Source organism: Labrus bergylta, chromosome 13 (genome assembly GCF_963930695.1).
Source record: "Labrus bergylta chromosome 13, fLabBer1.1, whole genome shotgun sequence".
NCBI classification, from domain to species: Eukaryota; Metazoa; Chordata; class Actinopteri; order Labriformes; family Labridae; genus Labrus; species Labrus bergylta.
Window position 1 is genome coordinate 12,702,935 of NC_089207.1, and position 17,083 is coordinate 12,720,017.

A 17,083-nucleotide genomic window follows, 5' to 3' on the forward strand; every position below is an offset into this window, starting at 1 on the left:
TAGACTACTGTATACATTTATTTTTTTATATTTACAGTCCATTGTCCAGACCAGGAGGAGCTGAGGAAATGTATTACGTATTGAAGAAGATAAATATAAAGCCTTGCTCAAATGTCTGAATAAAACTGGATTAAAACAATTTAATCTATTTTATTTATTGTTTTAATTTTTTTTTGTACAGCCTAATAAACTGCTTCACACTCCAGTCCAGTTATTGGCGGTGAGGGTGATACCAACCCCCAATAAACATCGACGAAGAAGAAGGAAAAGAAGGAAGTGTGGATTATCCCAGCTTCCGGTTGCAGAGTCGAACAACCAGCACCAAAATGGCGAAGATCGCCAAAACGCACGAAGGTAAAGAAATTATAAAAAATGAATCTAATAACCAGTTAATTCTTCGTCTTTTGACTTAAATATGTGTCACAGAGGTGCTTAGTTTCTGTTGTAATGCCTGCAGCACGTAATTATGTTCTTATTTAATGCATAAAACCCACTTTAAGCAGCAGGCCGCGATACGACGCAACGCGGCGGCTCATAATGGCGCTGGTTCATAACGTTTGTACCAACCGCCGTGGAAAATTAGCTTTGTCTTGTAGCGTTTCTCTGGTTTAAAACAGTCCATTTCAGAGCCAAAATCCGAAACGTATACAATTGAAATTCAAACAAACACTATTTTGTATTATTTTGTATTGATAACTTTAACTTACAAATGCGAAAGTGCTAACCCACTTAGCATTAGCTTCATTTACCAACACACGCACACACACAGCTCGCTCAGTGCGTTGTTTGTTTGATTCTGTTGTGAGCTGTAGCTTAAGATTTTAATTAATCTTTTGTATACTGCCCAGAGGCGTGTCCGCACTTTTAATAAATGGGATGGCCCAACTGTGGCCTAAAGTTTGAAGTGCGCACACACTACATGACATAAATAAATATTAATTATTTACCCTTTCTGACGTCACTTGTCATATATACTTCACAACGCAAGGTAACAGAAACATGCAAATCGTGTTACCGTAATTAATGACATAAAAAGTATGTTCAAAGTCACAATTTACTGAAACACTGTTACTTGGCCATGCAACGATATCAGTACATCTGTATTATGATACTGATACCCGTGTTTGAAACAAAGTAATCTATTCCAATACAGATATTTGTTGCATGACTTCTTTTGGTGTAAGACTCACACAATTAAAGATGCACTGATCCACTTTTTTGTGTTGTGAGACGATTCAGATACATACATCACCCCCCTGGATGCGCTACTGATACTGACTAATCAAATTATTTTAATCATCAATTTTCAACCCTTTATTTTTTCCCCCTCATATCGCATATCTTATATTTTGTTCGTTAGAAAGTGACCTTAGGAGAAGACTCGGGCCTTAGTGGGGTGTTTTTTTGTATTCAACAATGTTAAGGTGGTAAAATCAGTGGTTGTTTGGCTTTTACTTTAATGTTTTGTGTGTTTTAACTCTTAACACTATTTTTGGAGTAATACTTGACTTTTTAACTTGCCTTGTCTAGATATTGAGGCCCAGATCCTGGAGATCCAGGGGATGAAGGCCACCCTGCTGGAGGAAGGAGATCAGGGAGTCGGCCTTGATTCGACTGGATTTTTTGACCAGGAGATCTATGGAGGAAGTGACAGTCGTTTTGCTGGATATGTCACATCTATTGCGGCAAATGAACAGGAGGAAGTAAGTATTTTGCTACTTGAGGTATCCATGCATTTATTTATTTTTCTCCGTGCCATGCCACAGTTTTCGAGGGGCTTGATTGCTCCGCTTTGTCTGTTGCATACGAGCTAGGAGAGTCTTGCCGTCTTGGTGAGATTTGACTAGACTCCTTTTTCTCTCTCTCTCTTCAGGATGAAGAAGAAGATTCATCAACAAGCTTACTGGGACAGAAGAAGCCAGGGTACCATGCACCAGTGGCAATTCTCAATGCCATTCCTCAGCCAGACGAGCAAGTAAGTGTTTTTCTTGTTCTCTGTATCAGTTATTCTCTGTTTTGTTTTGGATTAAGAAATGCACTCACACTCTATATGCAATCCCTGTTTTGCAGTATGACCCATTTGCAGAGCATCGTCCTGCGAAGATCGCTGAGCGTGAAGATGAATACAAAGCACGACGCAGACAGATGATCATCTCACCTGAGCGTCATGACCCTTTTGCAGACGGTAAATTTAGCTATTTTTTATCTTCATTACACCTTCCCCATTTCCTACCCCCCTTTTCACGGCTCACTTTAATGTGATTCCCCCATGACTACCAATGGTTTTATGCCCGTAGTTTTGCTGTTCAACCCTTCGACCACAATGCACTAGCTTGCCTCCCAGACTTGTTACCTTCCCTGTGGTCAATCCTTTGTGGTCTAAGAACATTTTGCTACTTCCATTGTACATCAACTTTGCAAAAACTGTTAGTGTGGGCTCGATTTATGTGGAATTTCTTGGTTTGGTAAATTCTAAATGTCATGATTGTAAAGTGAGAGATGAACGTTTCTGGGTGTGTGCAGTAGGAAAAAAAAAAAAAAAGGTCCCAGCACATTTTAGGGTTACCACACTTTTCAGTGGGAGAGGTGGTTAGGTGTTTAATGTTCAGAGGGGGGTAGTTCACCTAATAAACGTGGGTCGCAGATGGTTTGTGTGTGAGTCGAAGGGTTAACAATCCCATCTGAGCATCAGGCTAGACTATGACGGACAGTGCAGGGACTTCTTGACATAGACTGTCAGGAAAAGCGATTCAAACTTTGATGATTGGCTGTAGTATAATTAATCCACCTGGCAATTAACTTGGCTTCACCACGCTGAGATTAGAAACCGATAACCTGTTAGCTGTGAGTGACATTTTATGATCAGTGGAGAGAGCATTAGTTTTATAAATACGTTATGGTTGGAAACTGACTACAGTCTCCTTGTCCCGATCTTTTTCATTCTCTGCAAAAAATCTGTTCTTAAGGTAGGCCTGGGCGATATGACAAAAAAAATCTCGATAAATGTCACATCATCATATCTGTCAAATTGAAAGTCTGATTTTTGCTTTTGAGTGAAGTTGAAGAAACTAGATGGTTTATTGTGATTCAATTATTATTTATTGTCCAACCATTATAAACAATACAGAGGTACATGTAAGCATCATAGGCTCAGTGCACGGAGCTGGAAAACGCTGATATGGGCAGTAACACTGTGCCAACTGGACAACTGCTTGCTGAGAGTCCACTAACACTTGTGTGGGACGTTTGGACATTTCTTTCCTTCGCTGTGTTCTAACGGGTCATATTGTTTCAAACAGTGGAAAAGGTTTGTGGTGTTGCCCGTTTTAGCTGCACTTGTCTTCGGCACAGTTTACAGAACACGTTACTCTGTATTTTGCCGGACTGTTAATATACAAAATACCTCCAAAGCGGAGCGACATTTCTTGTCGTCATGGCGACGATGTTTTCTCCTGCTTTCGGCTATGTTTCCATTCTGCTCCAAACGTCCGTAAGCCCGCCCACCCATATCCCTGTGATGTGATTGGCTGTTTTTTCATCTTTTTCTTCTATTTAATGTTGGGTGGCAACTACCATTTAATGTGCATTACACCACCCCCCCAGTGTTTGGGTGGTGTAATTACAGGCTTAATTTATCAAACTTTAATTAAAATCGCATATTTATATCGTGCAAATTATTGTTATCGAATTATCGCCCAGGCCTATTTTTAGTAGCTTAACTTGCACTGCACATCTACCTGTAACTATGCAGGTCCTCGGGCCTCAGCGCAGGGTACGGCGATGAAATAATATCTTTAAAGGTAAAGCTTCCTAAGATTACAGGATTGCCTACATAAATTGTATCTTAAGTCTTGAAGACTGGGCGCCGTTAGAGCAAACAGACAACAAACAGGAGCCAGTTAGTTTTATCTCTCTCTCCATTGATATCACATCTTCACTCCCCCTGACAACGTGAGCTAAAGATGACCTGAGTGTATCAGGCCTGGTCTAGTTAGGGCTTATCTGAAGCCTGCATGTAGAGAGAGCTCTTTGTACAAAGTTGTTGTGTAAATATATTTTTATTTTACAACTCTCTCTGTAAAATAGAAATATGTTATCAAGAAAAATTGTGTACAACAATACCACAGGCCCATACTAACTGTCCTTAATTTCTCTCCTACAGCAGTACTGCTTTGCCAGTCCTGTACTGCACTCTGTTAAGGGTGCAGCAACTCATCCTGTGTAGGTTATGGGGATCACAGAGATCTGTGCACTTGTCAGTTTGGTCAGGGTCCACTGGCTGCTTGTTTGAGGGGAATCAGATGCAGCCCTGCTACAACAAACCTCAACCCCACCCCCTTATTAGAGCCTGTATTTATTTGGCTTTAAAATAAGTCAAATTCACGAGGCATTCACTTTGAATATTTACCTCCAAATATTTTCTCTACATACTTTTTTTAAGCATCTAGCTTTCCCTGAAAGTCAAGATCTAAACATGAGATGATGGAAGAATAATAATCAGCCTGGTTCTGGCATCATGTTAAAGAGGTATATCTTCATTTAAATGCCAAATATTTACTTTTGTATTTTAGTAATGTCATTCTTAGCTGGAAATCTTGACTTTTATTCTGATCTGCTAGTGTAAATACAGGGGGAGTCTAGACCACAGGGTCACATATTATTGTTATGTCCCAAGAAGATGCTTCTGTTTTTTTTTTTTTTTGAGTGCAATGAATCAATGCAACACAGGTGGTATACTGTTGTGTGTGAGTTCAAACCCTTTTCCAAAGTGTTACTAATGGTAAAGAGAAATTTTCTAGGCTTCTTTTCTGCCGGTTGAAGTCTGACTGCAGATGGACCCTTGGCACTGAAAGTGTACGTATTCTGAAGAGCACAGCCCAGGACCCCTGCATCAGTGATGGCTATAACTTCTATACCAATTAAAAGAAAGCACCACAAACTCAGCTCTTCTCTCTATGTATCTGCTTGTTTTTCATTAGAATGCTATGACTGTATGTAAGAAAGACAAATGTATTATTTGTATGTAATTTAGAAGGACTTTGTTTTGTGAATCAGCTCTTTCTTTAGACAAGCAAACAAACAGGAATGTAAGTTAATCTGTTGGTAAAAAGAAAAACAAAGCGTCAGGGTTAGCTGGCTGTGTTTGTGCTTGCTGTGTTTGTATTAAGTGGGGTCCCTGGAGTGTAAACTGATGAGTGTCCTCTGTTCTTGTTGGTGCTCTTTCGCGCAGGGGGCAAAACACCGGACCCCAAGATGCAGATCAGGTCGTACGTGGACGTCATGTTGGAGCAAAACCTGTCCAAAGAGGAGGTGAGTGTCTACTAGGGGTGGGAAGCAAAAACCACGTTCTGCCACGGCATGGATTCATCACCACTGTTGGTGTTTGATTGAAGCACACATGAGGCAACACTGATTGAGCAACCTAGCTGCTACAGTGGTGCGTAAAGTTAATGAGTGATTAGTGACAGTCTATGGCTCTATTAAATCCCCCGGTCTTCTGCATGTTTCACTCTGACAATCTGAGCAGAGCCAGCACTCCCTGACCAAAGTTCAGGAAATGTTAATGTTCACAATGAAAGTAAATTGAGTCAGTGCAATCAGGTAAATGTTGATTCTCCCACTCCCAAGAGTGTGTGTTCACCTGCAGCATGTGTCTTTGTGTCTGTCTGGGGCCTCTGACACAGGCTATGTGCTGGAATGGATTTACATCTCCATTACAACAGGTCCACCTGCTTAAAGGTGTGCTTAATCTGCTGAGGTTGTGACTCGTGGTCACAGGTTCGGCTTTAAATTCCAAAACTGTCGACAGTGTTTTTGTAAATCTCCGCCAACTAGCCCTGCTAAAGCTTAAAAGATAAACACATTCCATTGCATACAAATCTTTCACAATAAAAGTCCTCACTTTTTAAGTTTTTAATACTGAAACATCATGGTATAAAACCAATACCACAAATATCAAATACTAGAACTTTGTCTGTACCCTGTTTGTAAGTTTCTCTGTATTCAGTTTATCCTAATGCTCACGCTGTCGGTTTGCAGAGGGAGATTCGTCTGCAGCTGGCAGAGAAGGCCAAATCTGGGGACCTGAAAGTGGTCAACGGTTCCGCTGCAAGCCAAGCTGCCGCAAAACGTAAGCGTCGCTGGGACCAGACAGCGGACCAAACCCCGACTAATACTACACCTAAAAAGATGTCCAGCTGGGACCAGGCAGACAATGCGTCTGAGGTGAGACACGGAAGCTCCAGACTCTGGATGTTTATGTGCCAGACAAGGAATATAAATGTTGTGGTTGAAGGTTGTCTCACTTGTGTTTTTGATTTCTACCTGTGTAGACTCCAGGACACACCCCTGCACACACACCTTCAAACAGCCGATGGGACGAAACCCCCGGCCGCGCTAAAGGCAGTGAAACCCCTGGAGCCACCCCGAGTACACGCATGTGGGACCCCACCCCCAGCCACACACCTGCCGGTGCTGCCACTCCTGGCAGGGACACACCAGGCCATGCTACACCCGGACACGGTGGAGCCACAGGAAGCGTCCGCAAGAACCGCTGGGACGAGACGCCTAAGACGGAAAGAGAGACCCCGGGACACGGGAGCGGCTGGGCTGAAACGCCACGCACAGACAGAGGAGACGAGTCGGTGGGCGACACTCCGACTCCAGGGGCCAGTAAGAGAAAGTCTCGGTGGGATGAAACTCCTGCGAGTCAGATGGGATCCTCAACGCCACTTATGACCCCGGGGAAAACTCCGATAGGAACGCCAGCTATGAACATGGCCACCCCAACACCAGGTGAAGAAGACCTTAATGTTTTTATTTTATATGTGCATCCTCTGTGTGGTCTTTGTCTCTTCTTCATATGACATCTTTAGTTTCAGCAGGGGAATTTATCAACTGAAGTAATCGATAAAACAAATATTGGGTCATATTCTGTTTTCAAATGATTGCTCTCGTTTTATTTCCTTAACAGCCATGTTTAGTATTAGAGGACCAGAGAAAATAAAAATCTTATCTGTACGCTAATGAAACAAAATCTCAGCCCTTCATGTCGTCTTTCAGTATTTAAAAATAATCTTGCTCTTCTGTTTCCCCTTAGGTCATCTGATGAGCATGACCCCAGAGCAGCTGCAGGCGTGGAGGTGGGAGAGAGAAATCGACGAGAGGAACCGCCCTCTCACAGATGAGGAGCTTGATGCCATGTTTCCAGAGGGATACAAGGTCTGTGCCTAATTTTTGTTTCATTTATTTCCCTAGTTTACAAAATCATCAGAAGGTTTTATTCAATGAAATAGTGCTGACAGTTCAACTTCCTCCCCATCAGGTCTTACCTCCACCCGCAGGCTACGTGCCGATCCGAACTCCGGCTCGTAAGCTCTCAGCCACTCCCACTCCTATCGGCGGCATGACAGGCTTCCACATGCAGGTCGAGGACCGCACCACCAAACAGATGAACGACCAGCCTTCAGGAAACCTCCCCTTCCTGAAACCTGACGACATCCAGTATTTCGACAAGCTGTTGGTGAGTCACGTCTCTGCGTACATCACGCGTAAAAACGCTGTAAAGATCAACAGCCAGAAGTTTGTCCTGTCTGAAGGTCAACATTTAATAATGTCTGACTGTGTGTTTCTGTGCAACAGGTCGAGGTGGATGAGTCCACGCTGAGCCCCGAGGAGCAGAAAGAGAGGAAGATCATGAAGCTGCTGCTGAAGATAAAAAATGGGACGCCACCCATGAGGAAGGTGTGTAGCAGTCGTTACTTCAAAAACCTCAACACACGTCCAAGCGTTTTGCCACTGACAGGCTCAGGTTGTCTAAACAAAATTGCAGCATGGACTCTTACAGGAGGAGACCTTTTTAAATATGATTTATTCATTGTTTGGTCAGATATAGCCACTGCATCTCCCCTTAAAGGCACCAGACTTCATGTACATTAAGAGATATTTGACCTTGTTGAAAATGGGAGTAGCTGGTCTACTGCTGCAGTGATCGGTGGTTACATCCAAATTGGCCAACAATAACAAACTAAAGCTGTTTTTTTACACGTACCCTCCTTATAATTACTAGATAACTTCAGGAGGACTGCCCCTGAAATCCTCCTCGTGGTTGTTCACACATGCTCCTCACAGCGAGAGACTATCCCTGTCAGACTAGAACAGGGGGCGCTATAATGAGAATATGTGTCTTTCTATCAATGCTACGTGTAGTGCAACAGAATCACAATCTGAACTAAAGAGTGGAGAAGAACATACTGGAGAACAGAAAACATAATGCACTTGCTCGAGGTGAATTTGAGAAACACTGTGACTCTTACAATATTCATAACTCCTGATGAACTCCTCCTGTCCATTTCTTCACATGCCATAATCGTTCCTCGTAGCAACATTAAGCTCAGACGGTTCCCTCATTGCAAGATCCACACCCAGCACTCAGCCTGAATGTGGCTACAGTGTGAATATTTGCTTGCTAAAGAATCTCCTGCTGCTCTCAGTAGTGGTCTCAGTGTAGACCGCCATGATCTGCTGAGCGCAGCGGACAGACAATTACCACATCCTCTGACACTTAATGATGTCATTAAATGTGATCTAAAACGCGTCCCTGACTGTCTCTGTCTCCAGGCTGCTCTGCGTCAGATCACAGATAAGGCTCGTGAGTTCGGAGCAGGACCCCTCTTCAACCAGATCCTGCCTCTACTGATGTCGCCAACTCTGGAGGACCAGGAGCGCCATCTGCTAGTTAAAGTCATTGACCGCATTCTCTACAAACTGGACGACCTGGTTCGACCATACGTACACAAGGTAGGTGCCGTGTGAAAGCACTTCATTCAACAGACTGAGCCCGATGAACTCACTAACTCGCCAATGTTTTATGCACTCAGATTCTGGTGGTGATCGAGCCGCTGCTGATCGATGAGGACTACTACGCCCGAGTGGAAGGCAGAGAGATCATCTCTAACTTGGCAAAGGTAATGTCGAAAAACACTTTTGAATTCACTTCCTGCGAACTATTCTCGCCTGTTCAACCTTTCCGTGGTCAGATCAGGGCTAGTCGTTCGCTAGAGTAACACCAACACGAGAGCTAGCAGACCTGACTTCCCTGTCCTGTCTGTTCTCACCCTGCACCCGTTGGTTACTATCAGATTTTTAACGGTTGCTTTCATAGGTATTGATTATTTATATTGTTCTCAACCAAGACTTGTGGGAAATGGTTATTAATAACAACTCATGATGCCTCACCTGCAGATTTTATGTAAATAGCAGAAGACATTTTCTATTTGCCAATTAAAGATCCTTCAAATGTTATGCAGATGTTTTTCTCTCAAAGTCATGTCTCAAATGTTTGACATGTGTCTTACTCCCATCCCCTCAGGCTGCAGGTTTGGCTACAATGATCTCCACGATGCGACCCGATATCGACAACATGGACGAGTACGTGAGAAACACCACAGCCCGAGCCTTTGCCGTGGTGGCGTCCGCTCTCGGTATTCCCTCCCTCCTGCCTTTCCTCAAAGCAGTGTGCAAAAGTAAGAAGTCCTGGCAGGCTCGGCACACAGGCATCAAGATCGTGCAGCAGATCGCCATCCTGATGGGCTGCGCCATTCTGCCCCACCTCCGCAGCTTGGTGGAGATTATTGAACACGGTCAGTCATGGTCACTTTTTTATTCTAATGAATTGGGGCAGGGTTATCACTTAGACAACAATGGAGATTTTGCTCTTGAACTGGGTTATGCTTCATCGTGCGGCCTCAGTGAGAAGTTTAAAACTAATTATCATCTCTAACTTGGCAAAGGTAAAGTCGAATACTTTTTAATTCACTTCCTGCGAACTATTCTCGCCTGTTCAACCTATCCATGGTCAGATCAGGGCTAGTCGTTCGCTAGAGTAACACCAACACGAGAGCTAGCAGACCTGGCTTCCCTGTCCTGTCTGTTCTCACCCTGCACCCGTTGGTTACAATCAGATTTTTAACTATTGCTTTCATAGGTATTGATTATGTCTACTGTTCTAAAAAATGGATAAAACAAGACGGCAAGTCTTCAAATAGACTTGTATTTTAGTTGAAGCGCTGACTGTTTCCGTTGTTTGCGTGGTTCTGCAGGTCTGGTGGACGAGCAGCAGAAGGTCAGGACCATCAGCGCCCTGGCTATAGCTGCTCTGGCCGAGGCTGCAACTCCGTACGGTATCGAATCCTTTGATTCTGTCCTCAAGCCGCTGTGGAAGGGTATCAGACAGCACAGAGGAAAGGTGAGAAACCAGTTTGGATAACACACACAAATAACTATGTGGTTTGTTGTATTACTGAATGGCGTTTAATGCAAGATCCACACCCAGCACTGAGCCTGTATGTGGCTGCAGTGTGAATATTTACTTGCTATAAAGTCTCCTCTGAGGGGCTGCTGCTGTCAGCAGAGGTCAGAAAGAAAGACGTTAAAAACTCTGCTGAGAGCATCAGACAAATAACATTTATCATCGAGTTCTACTAGGCACAGGATCTGTGAGTTTGTATTCACTCTTTATTTCTTGGTATTCATCACCAGGGTCTGGCTGCTTTCCTGAAAGCTATCGGCTACCTGATCCCCCTGATGGACGCAGAGTACGCAAATTACTACACCAGAGAGGTGATGCTGATCCTCATCAGAGAGTTCCAGTCCCCTGACGAGGAGATGAAGAAGATTGTACTTAAGGTAAAAACATTGGAAGGAAAAGTTGTTGCCAAAAAAGTTCAGGGCCCTGCATCCACCTAGCGTTTTTTTTTCTGTGCACGGAGAATAAATTGCAACACGCCAGTCCTGTCTCTATGACAACAGTCTGTTAACATGACTGATCCTGCGCCGTTACTTCTTACTGCAGGACGTGGGTACAATACACGATCCACAGGAGGCTAAAATACAGGAAATATCAAACTTTACAAAGGGCTTTCTGAAAAGTTCGCTTGTAGCAGCTGTACAAAAAAGACGATGAGTACTGCACTTTTTGTCTGGGCAACCTTCTGCTACTGCAAACGCTCTCTGCTCATTGAAAACAATTGAAAAAATACTTCGGCCCATATTCGACTGTTGAATGACTCCTGCGTGGTCGATCAGGGCTTGTAGTTCACTACATAAACAAAAACATGAGCACTGGCAGAGCGACATTAGTGTCCGCTCAACCTGCACACGTTGGTTACATTTCCAAAACGCTTATTGTTTTTTTTTATTTTTATGCATCAGCTGTTAAGGAAACCAAAGAAACCTGGACGTTCTTATCAACTTGTCTGACCTGTACGTGTCCTGTTTTGTGTCTCACAGGTGGTGAAGCAGTGTTGTGGCACTGATGGTGTTGAAGCAAACTACATAAAGACTGAGATCCTGCCCCCCTTCTTCAAGCACTTCTGGCAGCACAGGATGGCTCTGGACAGACGCAACTACAGACAGGTTAGAAAAACACAAACAGGAGATCATAGTCCAGTACATTTTAAAGTACTGAGCTGCCTCGGCTGCAAAATATGAAGCTGAGATTTGCATGTTCTTGTTTCTTTTCTTTTTTTTGTCAAAAATGTCTCAAGGGTCTCAAGTTAAGTCTAACAGCATCATTGTGTCAGTGCCACTAAATCGACCTTGTTGCATGAACTCCCTTTAGTGCGTTCCTAAACTCGGGCTCATTTAGGAGTTTCCTAAAAGCATCTTACATCGTCTACTTTGCTTAGACTTTACAGTAGCAGTGTACATTACATAAGCACATGATCACAAACGGAAAGATCTGCACAGAAAAACAGCTTGAACCTCTTTCTGCCTCTAATGCATGATTAACAGAGTATAAAAACAGAATTTCCCCTTGCGGGGATCAATAAAGTTAATCTTAATACAGATGGCATCTTATTAACCACTGTGACTCATTTTACAGTAACTCACAGACACCAAAATGACCTTCATGTTATCAGCTGATTATGCTCACTTTCTTCCCTGCGAACTATTCTCGCCTGTTCAACCTTTCCATGGTCAGATCGGGGCTAGTCGTTCGCTAGAGTAACACCAACATGAGAGCTAGCAGACCTGACATCCATGTCCCGTCTGTTCTCACCCTGCACCCGTTGGTTACAGATGTATTTTCATGACACAAAACATGCATGCATTGAAACCCACTTAATTCAAATATTTAAGCAATGATTCTTAGCAAATTTGTGTTAAAGAAAGATGGTTTGTTTATGTTTGAAAGCACACTCATGGGATGGTTGTCTAACGCATTCTTGATGAATCTATCTTCTGTATAGTTGGTGGACACCACAGTCGAGCTGGCCAACAAGGTGGGAGCAGCAGAGATCATTTCTCGTATCGTTGATGACCTGAAAGATGAGGCTGAGCAGTACAGAAAGATGGTGATGGAAACCATTGAGAAAATCATGGGAAACCTGGGCGCTGCCGACATCGACCACAAGCTGGAGGAGCAGCTGATCGACGGTATCCTGTACGCCTTCCAGGAGCAGACGACAGAGGTGAGAGGATCGATACTGACCGGTTTAATCCAGTCTACCTACAGAGCTTCTCTTGACGGACTGTAACGTTCAAAACTTTCTGTTTCTGCAGGACTCTGTGATGCTGAATGGTTTCGGCACCGTGGTTAACGCCCTCGGGAAACGCGTGAAGCCCTACCTGCCTCAGATCTGCGGTACAGTGCTGTGGCGTCTGAACAACAAGTCTGCTAAAGTCCGTCAGCAGGCCGCTGATCTGATCTCACGTACAGCCGTGGTCATGAAGACCTGCCAGGAGGTAAAGGATGAAGAATTACACACGCTCAATTTATTTTTTTACTTGTTCAGAAATTAACGCATTCTTCTCTCTCTGTGTCCGCAGGAAAAGCTGATGGGTCACTTGGGTGTGGTGCTGTACGAGTACCTGGGAGAGGAATACCCCGAGGTGCTGGGAAGCATCCTTGGAGCGCTGAAGGCCATCGTTAATGTTATTGGTATGTCTCCCATGTCATTGTCCAAGTGATAAACCTGTGTTATGAGTCGTGCAGATTTACAGACATGTGAACAGCTGTTTGATAATTTTCCTTTCACTGCAGGTATGCACAAGATGACTCCACCTATCAAAGACCTGCTCCCTCGTCTGACCCCGATCCTGAAGAACAGACACGAGAAAGTGCAGGAGAATTGTATCGACCTGGTTGGCAGGATAGCCGACAGGTCAGTGGGATATAAAACCTCTTAGATATAAGTTTAATTACCCAATATTTTTCTCCAGCCTTAAGTCTAACTTCCTGTTTGTGGTGTAGGGGTGCTGAGTACGTGTCAGCCAGAGAGTGGATGAGGATTTGTTTTGAACTGCTGGAGCTGCTGAAGGCTCACAAAAAGGCAATCCGCAGAGCTACTGTCAACACATTTGGTTACATCGCCAAAGCCATTGGGTGAGTGTCTTTGAGCCCTTCATGAAAAAAACTAATTATTTTGATTGTATTGAATGTCTCGGCTCATGGTGTCTGCAGCTCTGATGTAGTATTCTGCAGTGATTCATTCGTTTATCATTTTAGAGTGAAGTTTCATCCCTTAACAGCACAAGAAATTGTAGCAAATACAGCATCTGAAATACTGTGATTAATTTTTTTTTAAATTGCGTAATAGTACAATAAGACAGCTCTCTACAATGTGCAGTACCCATTTTAAACACTAGGGGTCAGAGTTAGATAATGCTTGTTTAACACATACTAATTTGATGTGTGAACCTTATGGTCAAGCAAGCTTCCACCACAAAGTAGTTTTCTTGCTGCTCTCAAAACAACTAAAGGTTAACTAATTTCATCAGTGTTTCCCACACATAGATAGGTATCGTCTATCTACTTATTTAGTCCAACAAAGCCTGATGTCTGTTTTCTGACGACTCAAAACCTATTCCTGATTGGTAACCATCACTTGTCCCTCCTCCTTCCTCTCAGCCCTCACGATGTCTTAGCCACGCTTCTCAATAATCTGAAAGTCCAGGAGCGTCAGAACAGAGTCTGTACCACCGTGGCCATCGCCATCGTCGCTGAGACTTGCTCGCCGTTCACCGTGCTGCCGGCACTCATGAACGAATACCGTGTCCCAGAACTCAACGTGCAGAACGGCGTGCTGAAATCTCTCTCCTTCCTGTTTGAGTACATCGGAGAGATGGGCAAAGACTACATCTACGCCGTCACACCGCTGCTGGAGGATGCACTCATGGACAGGTAAGAAGGAGGCATATCCCTTAGGTTGAACTTAAAAGTTATTTAATGTTTCCTGACTCCGTACTTGTGTCCTCCTGCAGAGACCTGGTCCATAGACAGACGGCGAGCGCGGTGGTCCAGCACATGTCATTGGGTGTCTACGGCTTCGGCTGTGAGGACTCTCTGAATCACTTGTTGAACTACGTTTGGCCCAACGTGTTTGAGACGTCACCTCATGTGATCCAGGCCGTCATGGGCGCTCTGGAGGGGCTGAGGGTCGCCATCGGACCCTGTCGCATGCTGCAGTACTGCTTACAGGTAAGAACCAGGACTATACATTCATCAATGGTCATTAAGGCGGAGGGTGCAGGCTGTTAATGAGGCCACCTAAACTAAAAAGAGCTGCAGGAAACACTGAGTTTCTGAAACAATCCTCATTATCTTTACTGTTTATCGTTTGGGGTCGCTGGGGGCTGGAGCCATTTCCGGCTGTCATTGGGTGAGAGGCAGAGTTACATCCTGGGCTGACCAACAGCCAGTCACAGGGCTGACATACAGAGACAGATAACCAGCCACACTCACATTCACACCTGCGGACAATTTAGAGTCACCAGTTAACCTAACGAGCATGTCTTTAGACTGTGGGAGGAAGCCGGAGTACCTGGAGAGAACCCACACATGCACAGGGAGAACATGCAAACTCCACACAGAGAGGCTCCTGTCAGACGGGGATTCAAACCAGGAACCTCCTCGCTGTCATTATTTTTAAAGTGCAAATTTCTAACAAGTATTATCTCAAGATGCTTTACAAAGAACAGGTAAAAGACCTTACTCACTGTTATGTTAGAAAGAAAAATGGGATAGGGGGAGATGGGATAAGATGCAGGAAAGATCTTGTTGTTCACACTTCCTTGCCGCTGAGATGGAAGTCAGAGCAGGCCGTGTATGAATGAGGACGATGGTTGGGGCTGGTAGTCACAAGTCACTGAAGAAGATGCTCCCTCTTTATGTGATGTTTTTCTCTGAACTTCACATTTGTCACAAAGTTGTCAGACTTTATAAGTTGTGGTGCTAAAATATCAGACGGGTGAATAAATGGTGATTTAATAAGTTTTGCTCTTCATCTCCAGGGCCTGTTCCATCCGGCCAGGAAGGTGCGAGACGTTTACTGGAAGATCTACAACTCGATCTACATCGGCTCGCAGGACGCCCTCATCGCTCACTACCCGCAGGTCAACAACGACGAGAAGAACATCTACGTGCGCTACGAGCTCGAGTACTCTTTGTAAATACGATTTAATACCCTTAATTCTTTTCTCCTCCGCACTGTCGACTGAGTCAGGTTTTAGTTTTAGCTCATTCAGCCCTTTTTTGACGCCACCTTCCCCGACCCTGAAACGAAAACAGAGCATGAAAACTAGGAGAAACAAAAGAAAGGGACACTGTAGAGTCTGTATGTATTTTTTATTTTTACTGTTTTTTGAGTGTCTCTGCGAGGAAAGGCTGAGGTCACACTGACCTCCATTGAAGATTACCGAGCAGTCGTCATCACGATGTTTTAAATATTTGGATTATGTTTTTCTTTTTTGTGTTCGGATCAGCCTCATGCTCCCTTCACACACCCCCCTCCCTCATTTCCTCTGTTCTCATTAGGTTGCTTTATTTAACCAAATAAAATGTTTGTGTATAAAAGTCACTTTCTGTGTATCAATGACTGATTTATTTATTATTCCCTTTCTATAACTTGGACTGTATTTATACCAAGCAGTAACCCCAGGTGTTTCAAGATGAAGCTGATGCTGATGTGTAAAATTATGCAGTTCCTTGAGTGTCCACTAGAGGCTGGCTGCAGAAGCACAGGAAGTCACATAAACACCCATTCTAAAAAGCCTGTTTTTACAGCAGAGATTAACATGTTTACAGCCTGGTTCAAAAAACCAAATAGGTCTGATTAGCTCATGTCTCGATCAGCACACACTGTACGGGGGGGTTAATGTTTTGATGACTCATCAGTTTTGATTTGATGAAGGATAAGAGTTATTCACAATAAGGCGTGTAGCTGACCTGATTGACAGGCGGGTGCCGTGTAACGGTTTGTCAGGAGGCTTAAAACCCGCCTCAGCTCTCAGCCTGTCGTTACGTTGACTGAAAGTTAGGCTGAGACAGCGGCCCTTTTTCAAACCGACCACTACACCCTCCCTACCCACTACCCCTCCATTTGCGCGTCCTCGCGGAGGGTCCACCATATTAAGTCCGTCCCAAACCAATTAGCGGGGAGAAGTAGTGGGTTATAAAACCTTCCACCAGCGAGTGCACCGATGCACGTGCAACGCCTACTGGGTCCGGTCGCCATGGAGGAAGCAACCTGTGAGTTCAAGTTCCTGTAAAACTGCTCCAACTAAGATAGACATTTAATATTGTCATACAGACGTTAACAACTTCAAATGTGTATTGAGGATCAAATATATGTTTATTTATTGTAAAGTGTTTTATATTTACAGGGACTGTCGCAAAAACAAAAGAATATTAAATCATGTTGCAGACAACTTTTCTCTTAATATTTATTTCTTATTTTTCTACTTTTGATGTCTTTGTGAAATCTCAATTCAACAACAAAAAATAAACCTGCCGCTCTAAGGTTCAACAATATTATCCATGTCTGCATTAATTTAGGACACGCTGTTCTATGAAATTACAATAAATTAACTTAAATTATAAACTACAATAAACAATGTAGGTTCAATCTAATAGTTTTGTTATAAGTCTACACTAATATAACTAAAGAACAATAAGAATAATCTAGGCTACATAAATAAGGGTAAGGCTAATTTTACAGAATGCATTACCTACAAAAAAAAAAGCTGTTTCCGTAAGATACTGCTGAGTAACCAGGTAACACACAGTTCTTGTTTCCACCTA

The 17,083-nt window shown here is 43.6% G+C and overlaps 1 protein-coding gene across 2 annotated transcripts; it reads left to right on the top strand.

Moving 5' to 3' along the window:
- The first annotated feature begins 202 nt into the window (after window positions 1-202).
- sf3b1 (splicing factor 3b, subunit 1) lies at window positions 203-15,860 on the top strand. 2 transcript variants are annotated; one of them, XM_020637810.3, is made up of 24 exons: window positions 203-354; window positions 1,531-1,703; window positions 1,874-1,975; window positions 2,071-2,185; window positions 5,231-5,310; window positions 6,040-6,225; window positions 6,333-6,795; window positions 7,100-7,221; window positions 7,325-7,522; window positions 7,642-7,743; window positions 8,620-8,799; window positions 8,880-8,966; window positions 9,371-9,641; window positions 10,101-10,246; window positions 10,540-10,686; window positions 11,290-11,415; window positions 12,252-12,473; window positions 12,565-12,747; window positions 12,832-12,943; window positions 13,046-13,166; window positions 13,256-13,387; window positions 13,913-14,185; window positions 14,266-14,482; window positions 15,295-15,860. In XM_020637810.3, exons 1-24 carry the CDS (start codon window positions 327-329, stop codon window positions 15,451-15,453), a joined length of 3,945 nt encoding a protein of 1,314 aa, XP_020493466.1. In that variant the 5' UTR covers window positions 203-326; the 3' UTR covers window positions 15,454-15,860. The 2 variants fall into 2 exon arrangements, with proteins under 2 accessions (XP_020493466.1, XP_020493467.1); XM_020637811.3 differs by lacking the exons at window positions 203-354; window positions 1,531-1,703; window positions 1,874-1,975; window positions 2,071-2,185 and adding an exon at window positions 2,214-4,854.
- Window positions 15,861-17,083: the final 1,223 nt, after the last annotated feature.